Below are 20612 nucleotides of genomic sequence, written 5' to 3' on the forward strand. Positions count from 1 at the left end.
TGGCATCAACAACTGAACATAATGTGCCAGTGGAGTGGGCTGGCCTCTGTTTTTCTTCTGCACTTGCAGAGGGTGTAATGTTGTCTCTACTGTATCAATGGGACAGGATTGAGGACTGAAGCAATGCTCATATTCAAGGAAGCTTTAAGCCGATACTTAGCTTTGTTTGCATAAGTCTAGCCTAAATCCTTACAGCATCCCAGTAGGACTTACAACAGGTGATGGATTCACATGCCTGCTTGGGTGCCTTACTGAGCCAACAGCTCAAGAAGTTCTACATGCTCCAATATTATCACTGCTGCCTTCTCTTTAAGCTTTTAGTTACTTTGGGTAATAGAGTTATTCCTGGTTACTTGACAGTGTTTGGGGATGGCATGGCAAAAAGCCAAAAGGTCTCTCTCAGGGAAAAGATGAAGATTACACTAAAAGTTGTTATTTTACTTCTGTCTGCAGAGCTGCTATGGAGATCGAAAGAAGACCCGGAATCTGGAAGCCTATGTGGAATGGTTTAACAGGCTCAGTTACTTGGTTGCAACAGAAATCTGCATGGTGAGCAAGGACTTTTTTCTGCTAAAATGTTTTGTTTAGTCTAGTTGTCTAAAACTGTGAAGCCTTTTAGGTTTTGGGTCCTTTCAAGTGTGCCTTTGACTTCATTCTCTCAGCTCTGTACTTTTCCACATGTGGCTGGAAGTGAGTTCCATGATTTCAACATCATACTGGTGCCTCAGCCTTGTTCATGTCACACAGTTATGCTGGGTTAGCCCTTTTTCGCACAGGAATTCATCTGGCCTGCCCTTCTCTCCTATGAATGCCTCTTGTGAATAGAGGCATCTTTTCTCTCCTCTGTGCTGACCCCCTTCTCTGCTCAGCTGTTCTTAATACCCTTCTTCTTGGCAGAACCTCTTTACCTGTTGTCCTTGCTCTCTATCCACCCGGCGTCTAGGTTGTCCCTGCTGTCCTGAGGGCTTTTGAACATGCTAGCGTGGCTTCCTTTACATGTAAAGCACAGTATGAAGTTCTGGTACATGTGGAAAAGACTTTTACACAGTGGTGATGGTTTTTTTGGGGATAGGTCAGAGTGCTCTGTTTCCTGCTGAGTGTAACACTTCAATGGCATCTCTTGCAGCCTGTGAAGAAGAAGCACAGAGCAAGAATGATAGAATACTTCATTGATGTGGCACGGGAATGCTTTAACATTGGCAACTTTAACTCATTAATGGCTATTATTTGTAAGTATGTGTCCTGAGACATTTTGTCCCTGTTTGAATCCAGATAAAGGAAGTGCAGTGCTTTATACAAAAGTCTGCTGCTTAGCACAGTCAACAGTGTGAAGTTGGGAGGGGAAGTGGTGAGGAACCGCTCAATGTTATTTTCTTACTTCTTATTGTGTTTCTTACATGTGTAAGAAATTATTTACTGCTGTAGTGTAAATTAGAGAAAAACAAAGTTTTCGTTGCAATTTTTCAGAGATTTAAATCCCTGCTTTTTGAAACTAACTTTAGTGCTTAATTGGAATAGAAACTCCTCCTGTAATTTGAAAACTTGATGTCTTCCATTGTTACACCACAAATATCCTAGTGTTTTAAAAATTCCACATCTTTTTATATCTGATAGGAAAATATTTGGAATATTTATTAATTTGAAATGTGAAAACTTCATAGATATTTGTCATTTTCAGTTAAATATATAAGAGACGGTGTTGAGAAAACTCACTTGCACTTCTCTACTGTATGTTCGTGTTTTATCAAAATCACATTAAATAATGTCACGGCAGTTTTTTAGAGCTTTCATTCTGAAAGAGATGTTGATTTTGTTTCCTAACTTGCTTTTAACATTGGAATCTCATGAAAACAGTAACTGTGATTTCTGGGTAGCTCTTCTGAAAATACTTGTTATTGTTAACAGTTTCTTTACTTTAGAAGTACTTACTAGCATTAGCTACCTGAAAGATTTCTTTTTTAAATACTCCAACAAGTTCTCTCTCTTATATCAAGCTGGCATGAACATGAGTCCTGTGTCTCGGTTAAAGAAAACTTGGGCAAAAGTGAAGACAGCCAAATTTGATATTCTTGAGGTATGTTTGGCCAATATTTGGACACCGGGCTATTAATAGCATTTCACTTCTAACTGCTCTAAAATGCAAGTTTGGCTTCATTCTAACATGTTTAATTTAGTATGTTTGTGCTCTTAACAGAAATTCTAGAAGATGTAATAAGAATTGTTCAGTTGACTTAATTTGGAAGAAGGAAATTGAAGTAATTTGGTTTTAACTCCCAAACCCACCTCCTAAGAGTTATTTAGGAAAAAAAAAAAAGTAGGTAACCTCTTGAAAAGGAGACGTATTTGAGAGGGATGGTGTGGATTGACCTAATGCAGTCCTGCCTCTGGAAATCAAGTCGAGCTGTAAGGTGGCTGCCTTGCCCTTTCAGAGAAATTTGCCTTGAAGTAATTGATTGCTGGTTACCTTCATGTAGTAGAGACCTTTGTCAAAGATCATGTAAGTGCAGCAGTGTATGAGTTTGTGAGTTGCCCAACAGATTATTTGCCGAGTTAATTATCCTGCTGTAAATGGCAATCAGTTAATTCAGGTTATTTATTAATAAGATAAAGAAAGTGTAGCATTTTGTACTTGACACAAGCATGAAATGTTTATTAATATCATCAGAAGATTTGACTTGTGTTGTGAGAACAGATTAAAATAGGATGGCTATAGCCACCTCATGCTTCCTTCCTCCACCCTTGTGTGGGAAATAGCCTTCCTTTTGTCAAGGGTGGCTGCACAGCTCAGGAAGTTGCTCTTAAGGTTACAGCCCTATTTCATTCGACCTTATTATGCAGGCTGGGCTTTGCTGGTTAAGGACGTGCTTTGTGAGCCATGCAGTCGTCCTAGTCATTGAGGTGCGGCAGTCAGTCTTGGAGCAATGAGGTGGGGACACTGACATCTTTGTGTGTCTGATCTTACTTTGCCATTGCAAGAGAATCAGCTCTAAGAACCCTCCATCACAGGAAGAGCTGAATATTAGTGCCGAGACCCATTGTTGTCCTAGTTTAATCATTTTGACTTTTGAATTAAAACTGAGTTACCTCCTTCGTGGAGAGAGAAAAAGGTCCATGAAGCCTGCCTTTGCTTTCCTGCCCCTGACTTTTATTGTCTCCCTTATTGTGCTGAGTGAACGTTTTTTAAAGCAATGTTCTCTTCTGATTGAATGAACAGTTAAAATGATAACTGCAGCCTTCTAGAAGGCTGTATTTGTGCTGCTGTTCACCAGACTTCTTGCTTTCTAAAACAGTTGCTCAAGTGAAAAAGAACTGTGTGTGGTGATGACACTGGCTCATTATTTACATTTTTTCATGGCTTGTAGCATCAGATGGACCCTTCTAGCAATTTTTACAATTACCGAACCGCTCTGCGTGGAGCCGCTCAAAGGTCCTTGACAGCTCATAGCAGCAGAGAGAAGGTATGCTGACAAATGGCTTGGCAGTGGGTGAAAATGAAATGTGCTTGTTAAGTTGCATGGTAAGCTTTTGTCTTGGGATTCTAGTTCTTAGCAACTCTACCTCTGCTGGGCTTTTAAAAAGAATAAAAAGCCTCAAAATGGAGTCCCCCTTTATGAGGAATGTCTAAATATTACCTGTAAGCTACCAAGAAAGTAAATGGACTATTTGAGGAAACCGGGTGGCTCAATGAAAATGACCATCTTAGGGCTGCCAGTTTGGTTTGGTGCTGACTGAAAGCAGCAAACACTAAGTGATCACTTTAATTATTTAAATATAATAAGTACATTGCCTCAGCTCATTTATTTTTGACAGAGAACTTTTTATCTCACAAACCAGTAATAGAGATGGAAAGGCCAAGGACTGAAATGAGGTCGCTAGTAATTTGTTCTTACTGCTGCTACTTGTGCTTAGTTTTAAATGGTTTATGGTTTATGGTGAGAAAGCTTTAAAATTTACTCAGAAAAGGTATTCTAAAACTCAGACCTACACAGAGCTTCTGTCTAGATTGTGTGGAGTCCCCTTCCTGTGTACAGATTTTAGATGAGCTTTAAATATACTCTGGAGTTTTTTAGTGGAATAGGTGAATTAAACACAGAGGATTAAATTCCACCTTCCAGATTCAAGAGTGGCAGTGAACTATGCATTAATAGAGGCAGCATCTTTCTTCACTCTTTAAAATAAATTAGCTTTTGAGAAATAAACTGGATTTGGTCACACATTAATGCAGAATCTCAGTTGTAGTTCTTGTTCTCTGGGAAAGGAGCCAAATAGCTTACTAGCTGCTCCCCACTTACAAGCAGTTGCTCATCAATTGCTTATAATAATATTAGGACTTCATTCTGTGTTTAATAAACCTGATCGTGGTGCTCATAGAATAAACTGCCAGGCAGGATGAAGCAAGTCCATGTGTAGTCTGATGGTCTATATTGTTGTTATACTTTTGTGTAAATAAAAACAGGGTGGGCATTTTTCTGAGTCCCAGGGATCTGTTCATATATCATTCAAAGTACCAGAAGTTTAAATGTAAGATGATTACTTCTATTGAGATAAAAGTGAGTTTCATACTTCAAAGAAAGAACTTACAGATACTGACATGGTGTAGGAAAATCTCCTGTGGAAACAGTGATACTTGTTTTATCCCCAGTTGCAACAAGGACATGTGGCTGTGAAAATTCTTGGAGGATGCAAATTGAAATGCAGTCATTTTAAGAATGTAAGAATGTTCCAGCATTCTCCAAAGAAAAATACTTCTGATTTGTTCAGTTGGCAGGAAATGTTGCTTTGTTTTGAGCCAGTCACCGCCAAGGTTCAATTTCTTGTATGAGCTCAGGGAACTGAAGCTCCAAAGCCATTTGGCTGCTAGCCCCAAATTTTCCACGCTGTGCTTTAATGTGCATCTCCCCTCATTTACCAAGCAAGTCCCTGTCAAGAGGGAGAGCTGCATTAAGATACACCCTGCAGGAATTATGTGCAAGAAGTGGGCACATCTGAGCTATTATGGTCTGGAATCTGCAAGGAGAATGAGAAAGTGAAAATAAGAAGGACATGACATAGAAATGAAATGTTAAGCACATAGTTGTTCTAAACATGCCTCATAGCCACGGTTCACAAGCAGCGGACTGCCAATAGGTACTTTAATTGTGACCCTGGGGGAGCTACATGCCAGGAAGACTTCAAGGTAGTAGAAGCAGTTTGGCACAAAGCTCGAAATAAAACTATAGGGATTAGCTTACCATCCAAGGGAGGATTTCCTTTATAGAGAAACATCATGTATTTTAAAATGTAGTGAATGCAAAATTTTTGTGTAGTGAAAGAGAGAGATATCATATAGATCTTAGTCCTTTGGTATTTTGCTTACCTTTTGTACCACCTGACTTCCTTTTATTTTTCTCTGTAGAGCATTATGTTTTGATTCAGGACCAGACTGAGAATAATGTTGTTCTTTCCTCAGATTGTAATACCTTTCTTCAGCCTCTTGATCAAAGATATTTACTTCCTCAATGAGGGTTGTGCCAATCGTCTTCCAAATGGTCATATCAATTTTGAAGTAAGTAGAGCACTAAATGGGGTGTTGATACAGGGTTAGCCCCTTTAACAGAACACTGAAGCAGATCATGTTTCAGCTTCCACTGGATTCTGGGAGAGCAAAATTAGACTGGAATTTGAGCGTATCTGTTACTTCACACAGGAGCTGGGAGGTAGTCAGGAAAAAACAGTCTTATTGAAGATGGAATGTTTATAGAAACCCTTTCAATATTCACAATTTTTTAGCAGGCAAAAAAGTCAGAACTTTTTCCCCAGTTCTCAAATTCATCTAAACATTTAAAGTCACAGGTGTATTATATATACTTAATTAAAAAGTCATTCAAATTAGTGGTTTAGAGCTTCTTTTTTAATTTCAAGTGTAAAAGGTGGGTTCATCGTTTGTTGAGACACATATTTGCTACATGTCAGTCACAGATTGTCTCTGAAAAAACAGGTGATAAGAGCAGCATTGAAGAAGTTTTGAGTCCCTTGTCTTTCAGTAGTTCTTCCACCTGTGGTTTCATGCTTGTTATCTGACTCTGTGGATTACCCAGTGATTTATTTCCTGATGCTTTCAGCTTTCAAGAAGCCTGGGTCACTCACACAAAATTACAGTACATTTCACTTGTAGTCATTGACTTGAATTAGCCTGGTTCTAAAGCTAGACTATGTGATGATCTGGAATGTCCTTTTATTCAAGGAATCCATGTGCACTTGAGGCATATTAAAATTTAATTTAAAGAGTTTATCAATCAGTGACATCAACACACTATATGGGATATGTTTATTTTTGGCTTAAATTTCCAGCAAGAAAATCAAGCTTTTCAGATTAATTAACGAAAATGGAACATCTGCATTTCAAAATATCAGTATTAAGCATCTAGAGACTTTTGATATGAAAATTACTAAATATTTCACTGCGAAACAGACAAGCATGAATATCGTCAAAGTGAAAAGTTAGGCATAAGGAGTGCTATCAGCTCCTTGAAAAGAAACTGAGTGCAGATCATGATCTACTATTTACATTCACAAATAACAACAATTTTACCAGGGTGGAGGAGAGGGAAGTCATCCCAGTTTGAAACAGAAACACAAAAGCTAGACTCTGAGTTGTTGAGTCAGATCACGTTCAAAAGCTGGGCAGAATTCAAGCCTTGGGCTTGAAAGCAAGATCTCTCTGTCTTTTAAAAAAATGTTCAGGGTAAATAGAACTGTTCAACATACAGCACCTCTTCTGTTTTCTCTTCTATTCTGACAGAAATTTTGGGAATTGGCAAAACAAGTCAGTGAATTCATGACGTGGAAGCAAGTGGAGTGTCCTTTTGAAAGGGATCGAAAGATTCTGCAGTACTTGCTCACTGTCCCTGTCTTCAGTGATGATGGTAAGGAGCTCTGGACTTCCTGCATGTCTGGTGTCACTGGCTACTGCTTAGTCTCTCTCCATGTTAAGTTGTTGCTTCCTCACAGTAAAAAAAAAAAGGACTCTGTCCTGAGACATCTCTGGTAAGTAAAAAATGTTTACAAATGAGAGAGAAAACAAGATTTTTCTTTTTATGTGCACATGGTCTGTGAGAATTTACATTATCCTTTTCCCTGAAATGAAATGAAAAAAAAGGATATGTGATCCCTGTAAATATCATCTGAAGTGTATTTATATGGGCTTTCAGGATGCTTTACTAAAGGGTACTGCTTGAGAAAGAAAATGGGGACTTCACTGAATGCTTACAAAGCACCATATCCCTAGGCTTAGTTTTTTCTTTTGACTGTTTTCTTCCACTCCTGTGCTTTTGAGTTTTTGATAGTTGTTTTTACCCCCTCAGGGTAGTCTTTGTTCTCATCCACTGTTTGTTAGTATTGTCTGGGTGTAATTATAAGCAATGCTATACTTCCTAATGGGATTCTGGAGCCCTAATCTGAGGGATGGATAATACAAGCCTGCTTCATTTAACTTCAGCCCACTTTCCAGAGAGAGCAGATTTTAAAATGTTAGTAGGCCTAACATATTGTATTTGCTTCTGATTGCAGCACTTTACTTGGCTTCCTATGAGAGCGAAAGTCCTGAGAATCACATTGAAAAGGACAGATGGAAGACACTAAGGTTTGTGTCAGAGGTTACCCACATAAATAAATAAAGAGAATAGGATATAGAGCAAGCAGCAAACAGTTAAAACCAAATGCCATGCGACATGTTTCAACAGATGGGACACAGCATTGGTGTAAATCCCCCCTCCAATCTGTGACTTTTGGAAAAAAGAGAACAATCAGTCTATATTTTAAACCCTCTCAAGCTTTCTCTCCCTTAGGGGATGGGAATGAGAATAAGTAATTTTCTATCTTAATTTCTTATGTTATTCAGTGCAGAAGAAAATACTTTCTAAACTTCAAAGAAATGTCTATCTTCTCACAAGAGCACTCTGGTTTCCAAGCAGACATTTCTGCAGCTATTTCATCCCTTTATGCACCCAGCCTTTCAGACAGGGATGACGTTTGTTCAAAGATCACTCTGGGGAAAATGCATTCATGAAACCAGGTAACAGTTTAGAGTCCAGGCTGGGAAAAACAAATTTAAGCAAAATCCTATTTTGGGCTTTTCTTCTACTGCTGATTGAACATAGACTCATCAACTCTTTCATTTTACTATCTGTGGAAGAATACTTGAACCATTAGGGCAGTGTTTTAGCTCGTAGTTCATTGATCAACTTTTTCATGGCGGCAGAGAAAACTAATCAGGTGCATAGACTGAGACACAGAATTAAGCACATGTATGAATAGTCTGTGTTTTCACTCTTAAGCCATACCTCCACTGTAGTCTTAAAACTAGCGATACCCCAAGGAACTGACCATTAGTCAGGTGTTCTTGTCACTGTCACAGGCAGCTGGTACATTAACACCTCGACGTACCCATGGATGTAACATCCAAACTTTTCTGATCCACTTGCAGCACTGCAGAGACACAGCTGTGCACCACAACCCTAAGGATTCTCTTCAGGCTGTGGTTTTTTTTTCTGGGATATCACAGGGGGATGCAACAATTCCACCTGATTAATCCCAGTTCCACTGGGGAGAGGACAGAAAGTGAGAGTTACATCAATGCACAGACACTCCACATTACAGAAGGTGGCAAGATGGACAAAGGCTCGAGCTTGAAAATCTACGATAACATGAATTTCAATTTCACATGACCCTTACTCAAGGCACTCTGAAGCTGTCTTGAGAAGATTTACATCATTCTAATGATTGTCTTTACTTATTTATATTTCCCTCTTCCTTTCAGGTCATCGCTTCTGGGCAGAGTCTAGTGCACAAGGTGGCTTGTTGCTTCTGCTGTTGCTACATTATGTGGATTACCAAGGGGCATGGCTTGATTTATTTTTCTGTACACTGAGCAGAATTCAAAGTGATGAAAAATGTGCAGTCAGTTGCGATATTGTGTCAGCAAAGATGAAACAAGTTAACTCAAGAACAAACAGGCAGCTTCTCACATCTGACAGAGGAGATAAAATCACAGCCTGCTTGGCTGTGATTCAGGCTGAAGTATTGATTGAGGACAGGGCTGACAGAATCCTTTGAAGAGCTTGGATGCTGCCTATGAATCATTTCACACCTGGATGGAGTATCTTCCCCCTTCCTTTTCTTGTAGCTTGCTGCTACAAGGACTGAGTTGATAGTAGATTATGGAAGAGAAAAAATCACCACCCCTTTCAGTGAAACCCAAGTCTGCATTGAAGAACTTCCATTCCTAATAAGCTGAATATAGCCACGAACTTTGCATGATCAGGACTGCTAAAAAGGGAAAGGATTGGACACAACAAATTGGCTGCTGGGGAGAGTTTCTTCCCACCACTGTAATGGTGGCTGTGTTTTTTCTCTTTCTCTGTTATGTTTTTGAGTTGGCTGCTGGTAGGCAAACTCATTATTATTATAAGTTATTTAAAAATATAAATAATAAAAATCAAGACTGGTAGAAAACATACCTGCTACAAAATATAGTAGCTACGTAGCTTGGACTATTTTACAACTTCTAGTGAGGTGTTTTCTTTCTTTCAGTTGTTTACAACTAACCACTACATGCTACAGACATTGTTATTTTTATTATACAGTTTTGTTACTCTAGTTTACCGTACTTTACCTTCTTCTTATATTAGGTTGAACGAGCTGACTTTTCTAGAATAGTTTTTGAGAAACTGGTGTACGAACTGTGTCGAAATATGAAAGTATGTTTTTATTAAGTAATTTTTATAACTGCTTTCTTTGAAAGGGTAACAATGGAGAACACAATCCACTTTGACTGAAATAGCAAGATGCCAAAACCAAAAAGATAAGGCTTCTTCTCAGCTACAGCTGTGAACAAAACAGTCTCCCTGTGTGTTTGCTTTATGGATTATGTTTATGACTGTGAAGTAGTTCACTGTGTTACACACCTAATGAGTTTGTGGTAGCTCCAAATACTTAGTCACTCTATTTATCCTAGGAAGAACCCAATAAGAAAAAAAAAAAACTGTAGCTATAAATCACTGTGGACACAAAATCGCTAAGCAAAAGCACATACTTGGCAACAAAGGTATTTGCAATTATCCTGGCACTGTTATTTAAAAAAGAAAAGAAATAAGAATAAATATATCTATTTGTTGCACTGCATCTCTTGAGTTTTCAGGTAAACTGTTATTTATGTTCTGTCCATGCCTTTTCAGGCAGGTATTTATTCTTGAATTCTGTGAGAACATGCTGTAGTAAGCCTTCATCAACTGGGATACTGTCCTTAACTACAGCCTGTTTGCTGGTACAAGGTGCTGAGTTACATACTCCTTGCGTACCAGGGCCTTGAGTCATGACAGTGGAGGAGGACTTCTCTCCTCCTATTCACTAAGTTAGGGTGAAGGAGAAAGAAGAGGCTAACTGTTTGAAAGGAGATTACTTCTGCAGTTCACAGACTTGCCTCCCAGCTTTCATCAGGTGAGGTCTTTCCCATCTTCCCCTCTACATCCTGCCACCATTGTTGAGGCTTATAGGAAGGACTTTGTGTAAAAAGCTGGGGAAAATGCGTATTCCTCTTCCACATCTTCTGGAATTATGATGCTGTGATGATCAGGTACATAAATGAGCTTCCGTGATGCAATATTGGCTATCTTTGTTAATCTGATGTTTTACATTTTTAGTTCTAGGAAAAGCCAGAGGGTTGAACAAAGAGTTAGCTTACCTGTAGAAATAATTTCTTTCCTACACTCCTCCACTGTAGCACAGTTTGACTACTAGCCTGGTTTAGGAATGGATTTGTTATTTATGCAGTTGGAAAGAAGCCTTTGTAAATAAAAGGAGAAATTGCAGCCTCTGTCCAGAGTGTGGGCTCTGTGTGTTGTCTTGTGGGCCAGCTTCTTGCTGAGAAAAGGCAGCACGTACCAGAGTAATTGGTATGGAGGAGGCGGCTGCTGCCTGGCACAGAAGCTGGACGCAGGTGCAGAGCCTGCGACTGGTGCTTGCCCTAGCTAGCCCCAGGCAAGCCAGAGGCTGCTTCTGTGAGCATTAATGAACTTGATGTTTGCTGTTGGAGCGATACGAGCCTCATTGTGCACTGTACCCCCTGCTCCATCATTTGGTGTAGCCACTGTACAGAGCTTTAATTTTGAACATCCTGAGCTATTGTCAGACTGTTGAACCGCTGGCTTGGAAACAACCATTCAAACCTGTCTGCAGCGAATGGGAGAGAAAATGACTGACTCTTCTATGAGCTCCTAAAAGAAACATCACAAACTCTCTGAGCTGAGAAGTTACCAGAACTCATTAATTTCACAAGTTCAGTGTTCAGCCAGGACTGAAAATTCTAGCTCAGGGCTAACAGATGCTCACTGCTTAATGGGGACAGAAGTGACATTGAAGCCTCCTGTATAAGTAGCTCAAACATTACTTACTTTGTGGTGCACTTTCTTCCTGTGGTGCAGAGACAAAACCTGTGGGTTTACGGACCCATATGCATCAACTTGCTCAAAAGAGTCCTGTGGCTAAGCCCACAGGAACAATACCTGTCCTTATTCGAATATTTCCATTTTCTCCTACTTGGATACAGCTTCACGGCATCATCATGAAAAGAATAATCAGTTGCATGCAATAATATGCAAGCCTATTTTTAATTGTCATCTCTAAAAGAGCAAGCAGGAACATATACCTTTATGTGGGGATTTAGGAGGTTGAGTTTTCAGCCTTCCTAGACAGCCTCTTCTTGACAGAGCTGCAACTGGTACTTGATCTAGCACTAAAAAGAACTTTTTTTTTTTAATAATGGGCAAAATGTCATTCATTTTCCAAGTCTTCTGTTCTGCACAATTTTCCCTGTCACTTTGGGTGGCTTTCCTTGTACTTGTTGTGTACAGCAGGACCCCTTGTGGGCTTTTTGCAGTATTTCTGCTTGAAAAGAACAGTTCTTTGGTAGTGCACCACTGTCTGCTTTTTCACTCAGCTCCTTTCTATCTCCCGTTGGTCACGCTGAGCAGATTTTTCCCACATAACAGAAGAGACTAATCCCTAGAGATGCACTCCCTCACAGCTGCATCTGTCCTGCTGCTGTCAGTCAGATCCACATAGCCCGCTTCTACCAAGCATCTGTATCCTAACCTGTGCTTTTTGGTCATGGGGTCCTGTGTTATCAGCTGGTTTTTTAGCTTGAGAACAGGGCTGATAAGGATTTTCAAAGGAACTAATCTATTTACAATCTTAGTGGGTTTGGGTGTCTGTGAAGCTGACACTTCACACTCAAAATTGATGAAGCTCAGTGAGTTTAGAAGCAAATGTAGTGCCAGAAAGCGTATCATTTGATACCAAGAGACACTTTGCCATTATTCCGCTGTGCTACATTAAGCTCTTCTGGAATTTGTTTTCTCTTTCTCCTTTATTAGAAAATTTTAGCTGTTGTTTAGGTACTGGAAGGCTACTATAAGGCCTCCCTGGAGCCTTCTCCAGGCTGAACAAGCCCAACTCTCTCAGCCTTTCCTCATAGGAGAGGTGCACCAGCCTCTGATCATCTTCACAGCCCTCCTCTGGACTTGCTCTAACAGGTTCATATCCTTATGTTGGGGGCCCCAGAGCTGCACACAGTACTGCAGGTGGGGTCTCATGAGAGTGGAGTAGATGGGGACAATCACCTCCCTCAACCTGCTGGTCACACTCCTTTTGATGCAGCCCAGGACACGGTTGGCTTTCCAGGCTGTGAGCACACACAGCTGGGTCATGTTGAGCTTCTCATCAACCAACGTCCCCAAGTCCTTCTCCTCAGGGCTACTCTCAATCCATTCTCTGCCCAGCCTGTATTTGTGCTTGGGATTGCCCTGAACCAGGTGCAGGACCTTGCACTTCGCCTTGTTGAACTTCATGAGGTTGGGACTGGCCCACCTCTCAAGCCTGTCAGGGTCCCTCTGGATCTCATCCCCTCCCTCCAGCATGTTGACCACATCACACAGCTTGGTGTCATCAGCAAACTTGCTGAGGGTGCACTCAATCCCACTGTTGATGTCACTGACAAAGATGTCAGACAGCTCCGGTCTCAATACTAACCCGTGAGGAACACCACTTGTCACTGATCTCCACTGTCTTCACTTGAGCATCGAGCTGTTGACCACTACTCTTTGAGTGTGACCATCCAGCCAGTTCCTTATCTACCAAGTGGTTCACCAGTAAAATCCATGCCTCTCCAGTTTAGAGACAAGGATGTTGTGCTGGACAGTGTCAAAACACCTTGCAGATGATGAAATCAGTTGCTCTTCCCTTATGTGCCAATGCCGTCATCCCATGACTGAAGGCCATCAAATTTGTCAGGCACAATTTGCCCTTAGTGAAGCCATGTTGGCTGTCACCAGTCACCCTCTTATTGTTCATGCACCTTAGCATAGTTTCCAGGAGGATCTGCACTATGATCTTGCTGGGCACTGAGGTGAGAATGACGGGCCTGTAGTTCCCTGGGTCTTCCTTTTTACCCCCCTTTTTAAAAATGCGGGTTATATTTTCCCTTTTCTAGTCAGTGGGTACTTCACCGGACAGCCATGACTTCTCAAATATGATGGATAATGGCTTGGCCACTTCATTCGCCAGTTCCCTGACGACCTGCAGATGTATCTCATCAGGCCTCATGGACTGGTGCACCTTCAGGTTCCACAGATGATCTCCAACCTCATCTTCTCCTACAGTGGGTGGTTCTTCATTCTCCCAGTCCCTGCCTTTGCCTTCTGTGACTTGGGCAGTGTGGCTGGAGCTCTTGCCAGTGAAGACCAAGGCAAAAAAGTCATTGAGTACCTCAGCCTTCTCCATGTCCCAGGTAACTTGGTCTTCCATTTCCTTCTGGAGGGGGCCCACATTTTCCCTTGTCTTCCTTTTACCATTGACATACCTATAAAAGTTTTTCTTGTTGCCCTTAATGTCCTTGGTCAGATTTGGTTCTGTCAGAGCTTTAGCTTTCCTAACCTGATCACTGTCTGCTCTGACTATTTCTCTATATTCTTCCCAACCTAGCCATCCTTGCTTCCACGCTCTGTAGTTCTCCTTTTTACACTGGAGTTTGCTCAAGAGCTCCTTGTTCATCCTTGTTTATCCTTGTTCAAACACAAAATGTATCCAAGAAGAGGAGGTAGGAGACTTGCACACAGATGGAGGTGGTCCAAGAGGGTCACACGCACTATCTGGAAATGCTGCCTGCTGCCAAGTGCTCCCGGCTCTCAGAAAGAGGAGTAAAATGCAGTTATCTGCAGCAGGCAGGACAGACTGAAGCCATTCTTTGCAAGATGGAACATCTATGTAGCTGACATTGCTTGCTCTGCAGACCAAGTCCCAAGCTGAAACAGCCTCCTCTGGCTCTAAGTATATCTGCATTTGCAGATGCAACCTGCAGTCTGTTTGGTAAGCAGCCCGCTCTTTAAACACCCAGGAGCTGCAGGTTTCTGAGGCTGGAGGTAAGCGGCAAGTTGGAGGGCAAACAAAAGTGAAAATAGATCCTTGCTGCATAGCAGAGTTTGGTTTTCCTACTGCCAGGCCAAGCTGTAAGAAAAGAGCCCCTGCAGCGCTTGTTCAGCCTCCCTTGTTCATCTGCCATCACCCGCTCGACCACCAGATGTCGGCACCGAACAGACCAGGGAAATGTATCCACGAGAAGAGCAGTTGGGAAAAGTAACGGAGACCAAAGCGGCGGGGGGGGGGGAAGTGCAAACGGAGCTTATTGCCAGGCTTGAACACCCTTGAGGCAGGAATGATGCTCAGGCTTCTCTTGTCGAGCTTTCATTTCACACTCCAGGACTACATTCTCACCACCGGGGATGCTGAACTAGGACTGATGTCTTTGAAGAGTGAGAGGAAAAAGGGAGATTTCTCCACTTCCAGTTGGTGTAGGATCATAGAACCACAGAATGGTTTAGGTTGGGAGGAACCTTCAAAGCTCATCTAGTCCAACCCCCCTGCAATGAGTAGGGACATCTTCAACTAGATCAGATTGCCCAGACCCACATCCAGCCTGGTCTTGAATGTCTCCAGGCGTGGCGCATCCACCACCTCTCCGGGCAATCCGTGCCCGTATTGTACTACCCTCGTTGTAAAACATTTCTTCTTCATGTCCAGCCTGAATCTTCCTTCTCTTAGTTTAACAGCATCACCCCTTTTCCTATCACAACAGGCCTGGCTAAAAAGTCTCTTCCCATCTTTCTTATAGGCACCTTTTAAGAACTGAAGATTGCAGAGCCACTGTCCTAGAGGCCACAGGTTGGAGTTAGACCAAGTCTGCTTGACAGCAGAGTTGTGCATGCAGCTTTCCAGCTGTTGTAAAGCCCTTTCACTCATGGTTTGGCAGGGTGTTTGGGTTTAACAATCCTTGATTTGAAAGCAGCTGTTTTGAATCACTATAATGATGTCAGGAGAGAACAGCCCTTGTGAAACCTTTACTCTACCAAGAGTCAGTGTTGAACATGGAGGTCATGCTCCATTCTGCGGCAAGCTGTGGTGAGCCAGCCTGGGTGAGGACAGACCCTGGAGCATGAGGAGGTGCCTTGCAGGAGCGCTGTGCAGCACGGCTTGGGGGACAGTTTCAGAGCATAAGGGCTGCAGGATCTCTGCTGCAGCTCAGCCGACCGTCGCGCTAGGACCTCTGCAAAGGGTAGAGGAAAGCAAGCAGTCAAACACTTGCCAACATGGCCCGAGCTGCGCCCTGCGTTTTCCCTTCTGCGAAGCGAAATGGGGTGAGAAGCCTGGCCAGTCCCCGCAGCTCCTGACCCTGCCGGCCTGCCACAGGGCACCCGCCGCCCTCCCGACTCTGGACGGGAAGCTCCCCGCGCCCTGCAAGCCCCTGCCTGTCCCCGGGCGCGGAGAGCCCAGCACCGCCGCAGCGCCGCGGGAGGGACGGGCGGGCACGGGCGCGGCTGCTCCCCCCCGGCCCCGCCGCACCTCCCGGCCGCCCATGACAGGCAGCGGCGTTCCCGCCCAGCCCGGCTCCGCAGCGAGCGCGGGAGCATCAACCTCTGCGCCTGCCGCCGCCCGGCCCCGGCCCAGCCCAGGTGAGGGACCGGGACCGGGACCGGCGGGTGCGTGTGGGCACATGGGGGGTCCGGGACCGCAGCATGGAGGAGCCGCGGCCTCCCCGGGGTGACGCCGGGCTCCGGCGGCGGGGCGGGGGTCTCGGCTGGCCGGGCAGCACCGGCACCCCGCGGGCCTGGGGTGCAGCCGGTTTGCGAGGAGGGTAGCCGACTTGCGCTGAACCCCTGTAGCAGCCCTAGGGCATCCTCTCCCGGGTGGGTTTTGGGTCTGCCCGTTGCTGGCCGCGTCTCTGCCCGTGGCATACCCCTCAGAGAGTGTGTGAGGTGCCCTGTGCTAAACACAGAGCATGCTCTACTTCTGCTTTACTCCTTATGGGTAAGATTGGCCAAACCTCGGAGGCATTAGGGCTTAAGTTTCCTGTTAGAATTAACTACTGTAATGCTGAACTACCTGTCAGTCTTGATTGCTGCTATACATTTGGCTATGAGTTTCCTATATTAGTAGCCAATAACGGGCACCATGTGGAAACAGGGATCTTTCAGATCCAGCTAGCTTGTTCCATTGTACACTGATGATTACTTGTTCATATGAGAAGACAGAAGTTCCTGATGTTTTCACTCTGGTGCAGTTATATTATGAACTTTAATCATCATCTCTTTATACAGTAAACCTGCTCTGTTTCTGGGTACAGTATAAATAGTAGGGTTTCCTGTGCCCTGTAGCAGTCATCCCATCCATTTGTAAAGATAACTTTAAAATGTCGGATATCCTTTTTTGAAATGTGGTGACTGCCACTGCATTTAGTAGCAGATGCTGCCACCCTGTTGTGTGTCATGTTTCCTGTAATCTCCATTTTTACTCTGTATATTGCAACATTTAGTTTAGGTTGGTAGTTGTTTTGTTGTTGTGTTTGGTTGGTTGGTTTGTTTGGTGTGTTTGGTTTGTTGTTGTGTTCGGTTTGTTTGTGTTTGGTTGCATTCTGAGCTAAGATCTTTGGTTAAGCCATATGCAGTGACACATAGGTCCCTCTTGAGAGTTACTTGATTCGGTACCTTGATGTGCAATTTGCTTAAGTCCCCCTGTGCAGTACAGATTTACCTTTATTTCTGACATACTGCCCTGTTTCTGAGCGGAAGCACTAGCTGTCAAAATGCATACAGGAAATTGGGACGAAAGAGGAATATTATGCAGTCACAATAAGCAAAGCAGAGTTGAGAAGCAAGACTGTTTTAAAGAAAACTAGATTTGCAGCATGAGCTGCCTTGTCAGGTACTTCAATTCTAACCGACTGAAGGCTGCAAACCAGAACAGAGTTGTGCATCTGTTAAAAGTATGGCTATGTTAGCCAGCAAAGGCAAATTGCTGAGGTCTCCCAATTTGTTTCTTGTTGTCTGATCGGTGTACCTTGTCAGGGGCATGTTCTTACCCAGTTCCAATGAAAACAGATTAACTTAAGCCACATCACTTGGGGTTCAACCTGAAAAAGTTGTGCTTCTTTCATGAGGCACACCAACAGCTACTTTTGGCCATACTGATGACTGATCACAATAGCAGTATGGTTAGTGCCTGGTTAGTGCACCAGTACTTTTATAAAACTTACTAAAATAGCTTATTGATGAGGCAAAAATCAGAGTCAATGGGGAAAAAAATTCTGTTTCGTCTAAGGCAGGTATTTTCTGTGATGTGGTCTTCTGCAATAGCAGGATACAGTTGAACAGGATTCATCAAGAGCCTGAGCAGGTGTTTTGGGAAAAGCGCTATGTGGTACTAAGGCCTAGAAATGGAGCCTTAAGCTCATTCCTTCTCTCTTGGTGAAGGTCTTCTTAGGCTTGAACTAAACCAAACTGTAACCTGTCACTGTTGGCCCACAAATGGGATTTATAGGCAGGCATTGCTCCCCAAGACTAAAAAAAAAGAATGTGTTAGTTCCCCCCCACCCCAACTTGTGCAGGCAGCAGCACAAGGGAAGCAGCAGGCACTTCTCCCTTGCTCCTCTCAAAATTATACAATAAAATATGCCAAAGATAGTGTCCAGGGAAGAAGGTGAGTGTCCTGGTTTCATCTGGGGTAGAGTTAATTTTCTTCCTAGTAGCTGATGCAGTGCTGGATTTTGGCTTTAGTATAAGTAATGCTGATAACACATGGATGTTTTAGTTGTTCCTCAGTAGCGCTTACCCTTAAAGATCATAACCCTTAAAATTGTTGGGTTTTTTTAAATATTATTAACACATGCTTAATAATCACATATCGTTTATGCCAGGCAGTTGCGCACCTGCAGATAAAACGAGTCTGTGTACTCAGTAATTATTCCTCAATGGGAAAGTGATCCAACTTTTTTTTTAATCACAGATTCATAGACCAGCTCAAGTTGAAAAGGACCCATAAGGATCATCGAGTCCAACTCCCTGCTCCTCACAGGAATACCTAAAACTAAATCACACGACTAAGAGCGTCATCGAGATGCTGACAGGCTTGGTGCTCTGACTGCTTCCCTGGGGATCCTGTGTAACAGGCTCCTCCTTCTAATAGTTTTCTTGCTTCAGCAGTAAAGTGCAAGCTTTTCTCCTTCCTGCTGGTTTTTGAGGTTTTCTTTGTCTTCGTTAGGCTGATAGGAGCTTACACATCTCTTCTTCAACTCACAAACAAGAAGTGGTAACCATCAGATCCTTTGCTTTGTATCCACCACCTACCTACCGCTTCTCTTTGCCCTTCTCTGATTATCAGGACTGGAAAGGAGAAAAGCAATCGACTATGTTTACTATAGCTGTATATCTCAAAGTCAGCTGCTAGTTAAATACTAAATTCATTGCTTACCATTCCATGATTTTTTTAATTTTATTTTCTTCTTGCTGGTGAATGAAATAAAACTACAAATTTATTTTCTTACCTAGGTCTCTGAACAAAATGGGGAATGGATTAGTGAAACCCAAGCACTTGAGGCGAAAAGACAGACATGTGGCAAACCTCTCTATTGTCTGTGCTGGCAACCGTAAGTTTTTGAAGGACCCAGGACTAGGCATCAATGTGACCAGTGAGCAAGCTGACGTTCTTTGCAGCAGGGTGCTTGAACTGGAAGTGGAACTGAAGAGAAAAGATCAGGAGTTGCAAGAGGGTCAAAGTCGTGTTGCTGAGCTTCAGGAACAGCTGGCTATGCAGGCTAAGGTCATAGCAGAACTCACCAAGGAACTTCACAGCAAATGTATACAGTTGAACAAGCTGCAGGATGTTGTTAGCACTCAAGGAGAACACTCTCTTCAGCCTTCTCCTTTTAAAGTGGCTTCAAGGATTCAAGTATCTGCCGACCGGAGAAGAGGAGCCAAGGAAGGTGTGTCTGCAGAGCCGACGACACGGCTGTATGATTTGAACAGGCAAGCTACGTTCTCCTTGGAAAAAGCAACAGTCCGAAAGGATTCCAGGTGAGCTCATTTCAGGGGGATTATATGCTTGAGTTACAGAGATATAAATGTTATCACAGTGATATCCTCTCCTTATGATAAATCAAGATTAAAGTATCCATCCTTTATATATAGGCTTTGTCACTGGTAGTTGGGCGCTGGTTGAGTTTGTGTGTAACTTTAAGCAAGAATCATCTGTGTCCCACAGACTTCAGATGAAGAGTGGTGGGTAGCTTCTGTGTTTTAGTTGAGGAGAGACGCCTATAATAAGTCTCTTTGGGATTTATCTTTACTGCCAGCAGAGCAGAACCTAAACTTTTCAGGTCTGGATTCACCTAGTGCTTGCAGCTTAAGATATACTCTGAAGAACTGATGAGCAGAAGGCTGGATGCCTTCGTATGTTTCAGATTCTTATGCCTATAGCATGGACGGCTTTGGGAAGGAGGAGGTGGCTGCAGCTCAGCTTTTCCAGGTGCAGTATGGACACAGATTCTGAGGTGTGCACAAAGTTTGTCAGCCCGGTTTCGACTCAGTCTGGTGTGAAATATGAAATGTTTTGTATGGTGTGATTATCCTCTTAGCAGCTTCCTCTTGCCCTCCTGCCCAGCTTCTGACGGTCATCATGTAGGACTCTTGTTTTACTTGTTCTTCTTTGAGTACAGTTCTAGCCTCTGCAAGAGCCAGAAATGTCTGTGGTCACAGCTGACCTTGTGGACAGAGGTATCAGACTGGTATCTTCAAACATACCTTAGACCCTCTTTTACCTTGCAGTGTAGACATAACCTGAGTATCTGTTTTAGCATGCTGGTAGCCAGAATCTATCTGGGCTTCAGCCAGCATCTTAAGTGCCTCAGATTTGTGGAGAGCTTTATTATCCTGTTAAGAATTCATGGCGCATCTGAGTCTGTACTGTAGTAGACCTGCGAGTTATCAGATATCTCCTCCGTCATGTCCATCATTGCACATTAGAGGCTGTCTTGTGAAACAGAAAAGCTGCCTGAGTCACCAGCATGCTATAGCATCACCATAAGGAGCTGAAATCTTCAGCTAGCAATGTTTTTGCGGAGCAAAGGAATTGTATTAACATTTTATCACAAGTACCTGGGCAGTTTAAGTAATTGTTTGCCTAAGGAGTGTTCTGTTTGTAATTACCTGTCTTCTCTTTGACATGATCATTGTACTGCAGTCCACCAGGTG

At 42.9% G+C, this 20612-nt stretch overlaps 2 protein-coding genes across 5 annotated transcripts in view; both read left to right on the forward strand.

Moving 5' to 3' along the window:
* RASGEF1B (RasGEF domain family member 1B) overlaps positions 1 to 10852 on the forward strand; it is a 33398-nt gene extending 22546 nt beyond the window's left edge. For both annotated transcript variants that reach the window (XM_030492892.1, XM_030492893.1), the window contains exons 7-14: positions 454 to 549; positions 1127 to 1229; positions 1995 to 2074; positions 3363 to 3458; positions 5450 to 5545; positions 6782 to 6905; positions 7549 to 7621; positions 8798 to 10852. In XM_030492892.1, coding sequence (XP_030348752.1) covers positions 454 to 549; positions 1127 to 1229; positions 1995 to 2074; positions 3363 to 3458; positions 5450 to 5545; positions 6782 to 6905; positions 7549 to 7621; positions 8798 to 8822 — 693 coding nt within the window. In that variant the 3' untranslated portion in view covers positions 8823 to 10852. The remainder of the gene's footprint in view (positions 1 to 453; positions 550 to 1126; positions 1230 to 1994; positions 2075 to 3362; positions 3459 to 5449; positions 5546 to 6781; positions 6906 to 7548; positions 7622 to 8797) is intronic.
* Positions 10853 to 15919: 5067 nt separating this feature from the next.
* PRKG2 (protein kinase cGMP-dependent 2) overlaps positions 15920 to 20612 on the forward strand; it is a 28779-nt gene continuing 24086 nt past the window's right edge. For 2 of the 3 annotated variants that reach the window (XM_030492807.1, XM_030492809.1), the window contains exons 1-2: positions 15920 to 16040; positions 18912 to 19436. In XM_030492807.1, coding sequence (XP_030348667.1) covers positions 18925 to 19436 — 512 coding nt within the window. In that variant the 5' untranslated portion in view covers positions 15920 to 16040; positions 18912 to 18924. Of the gene's footprint in view, positions 16041 to 18369; positions 18673 to 18911; positions 19437 to 20612 lie in introns of those variants that run through there. The other variant, XM_030492808.2, reaches the window with a different exon arrangement.

The sequence above is a fragment of the Strigops habroptila genome, chromosome 7 (genome assembly GCF_004027225.2).
Source record: "Strigops habroptila isolate Jane chromosome 7, bStrHab1.2.pri, whole genome shotgun sequence".
NCBI lineage: Eukaryota > Metazoa > Chordata > Aves > Psittaciformes > Psittacidae > Strigops > Strigops habroptila.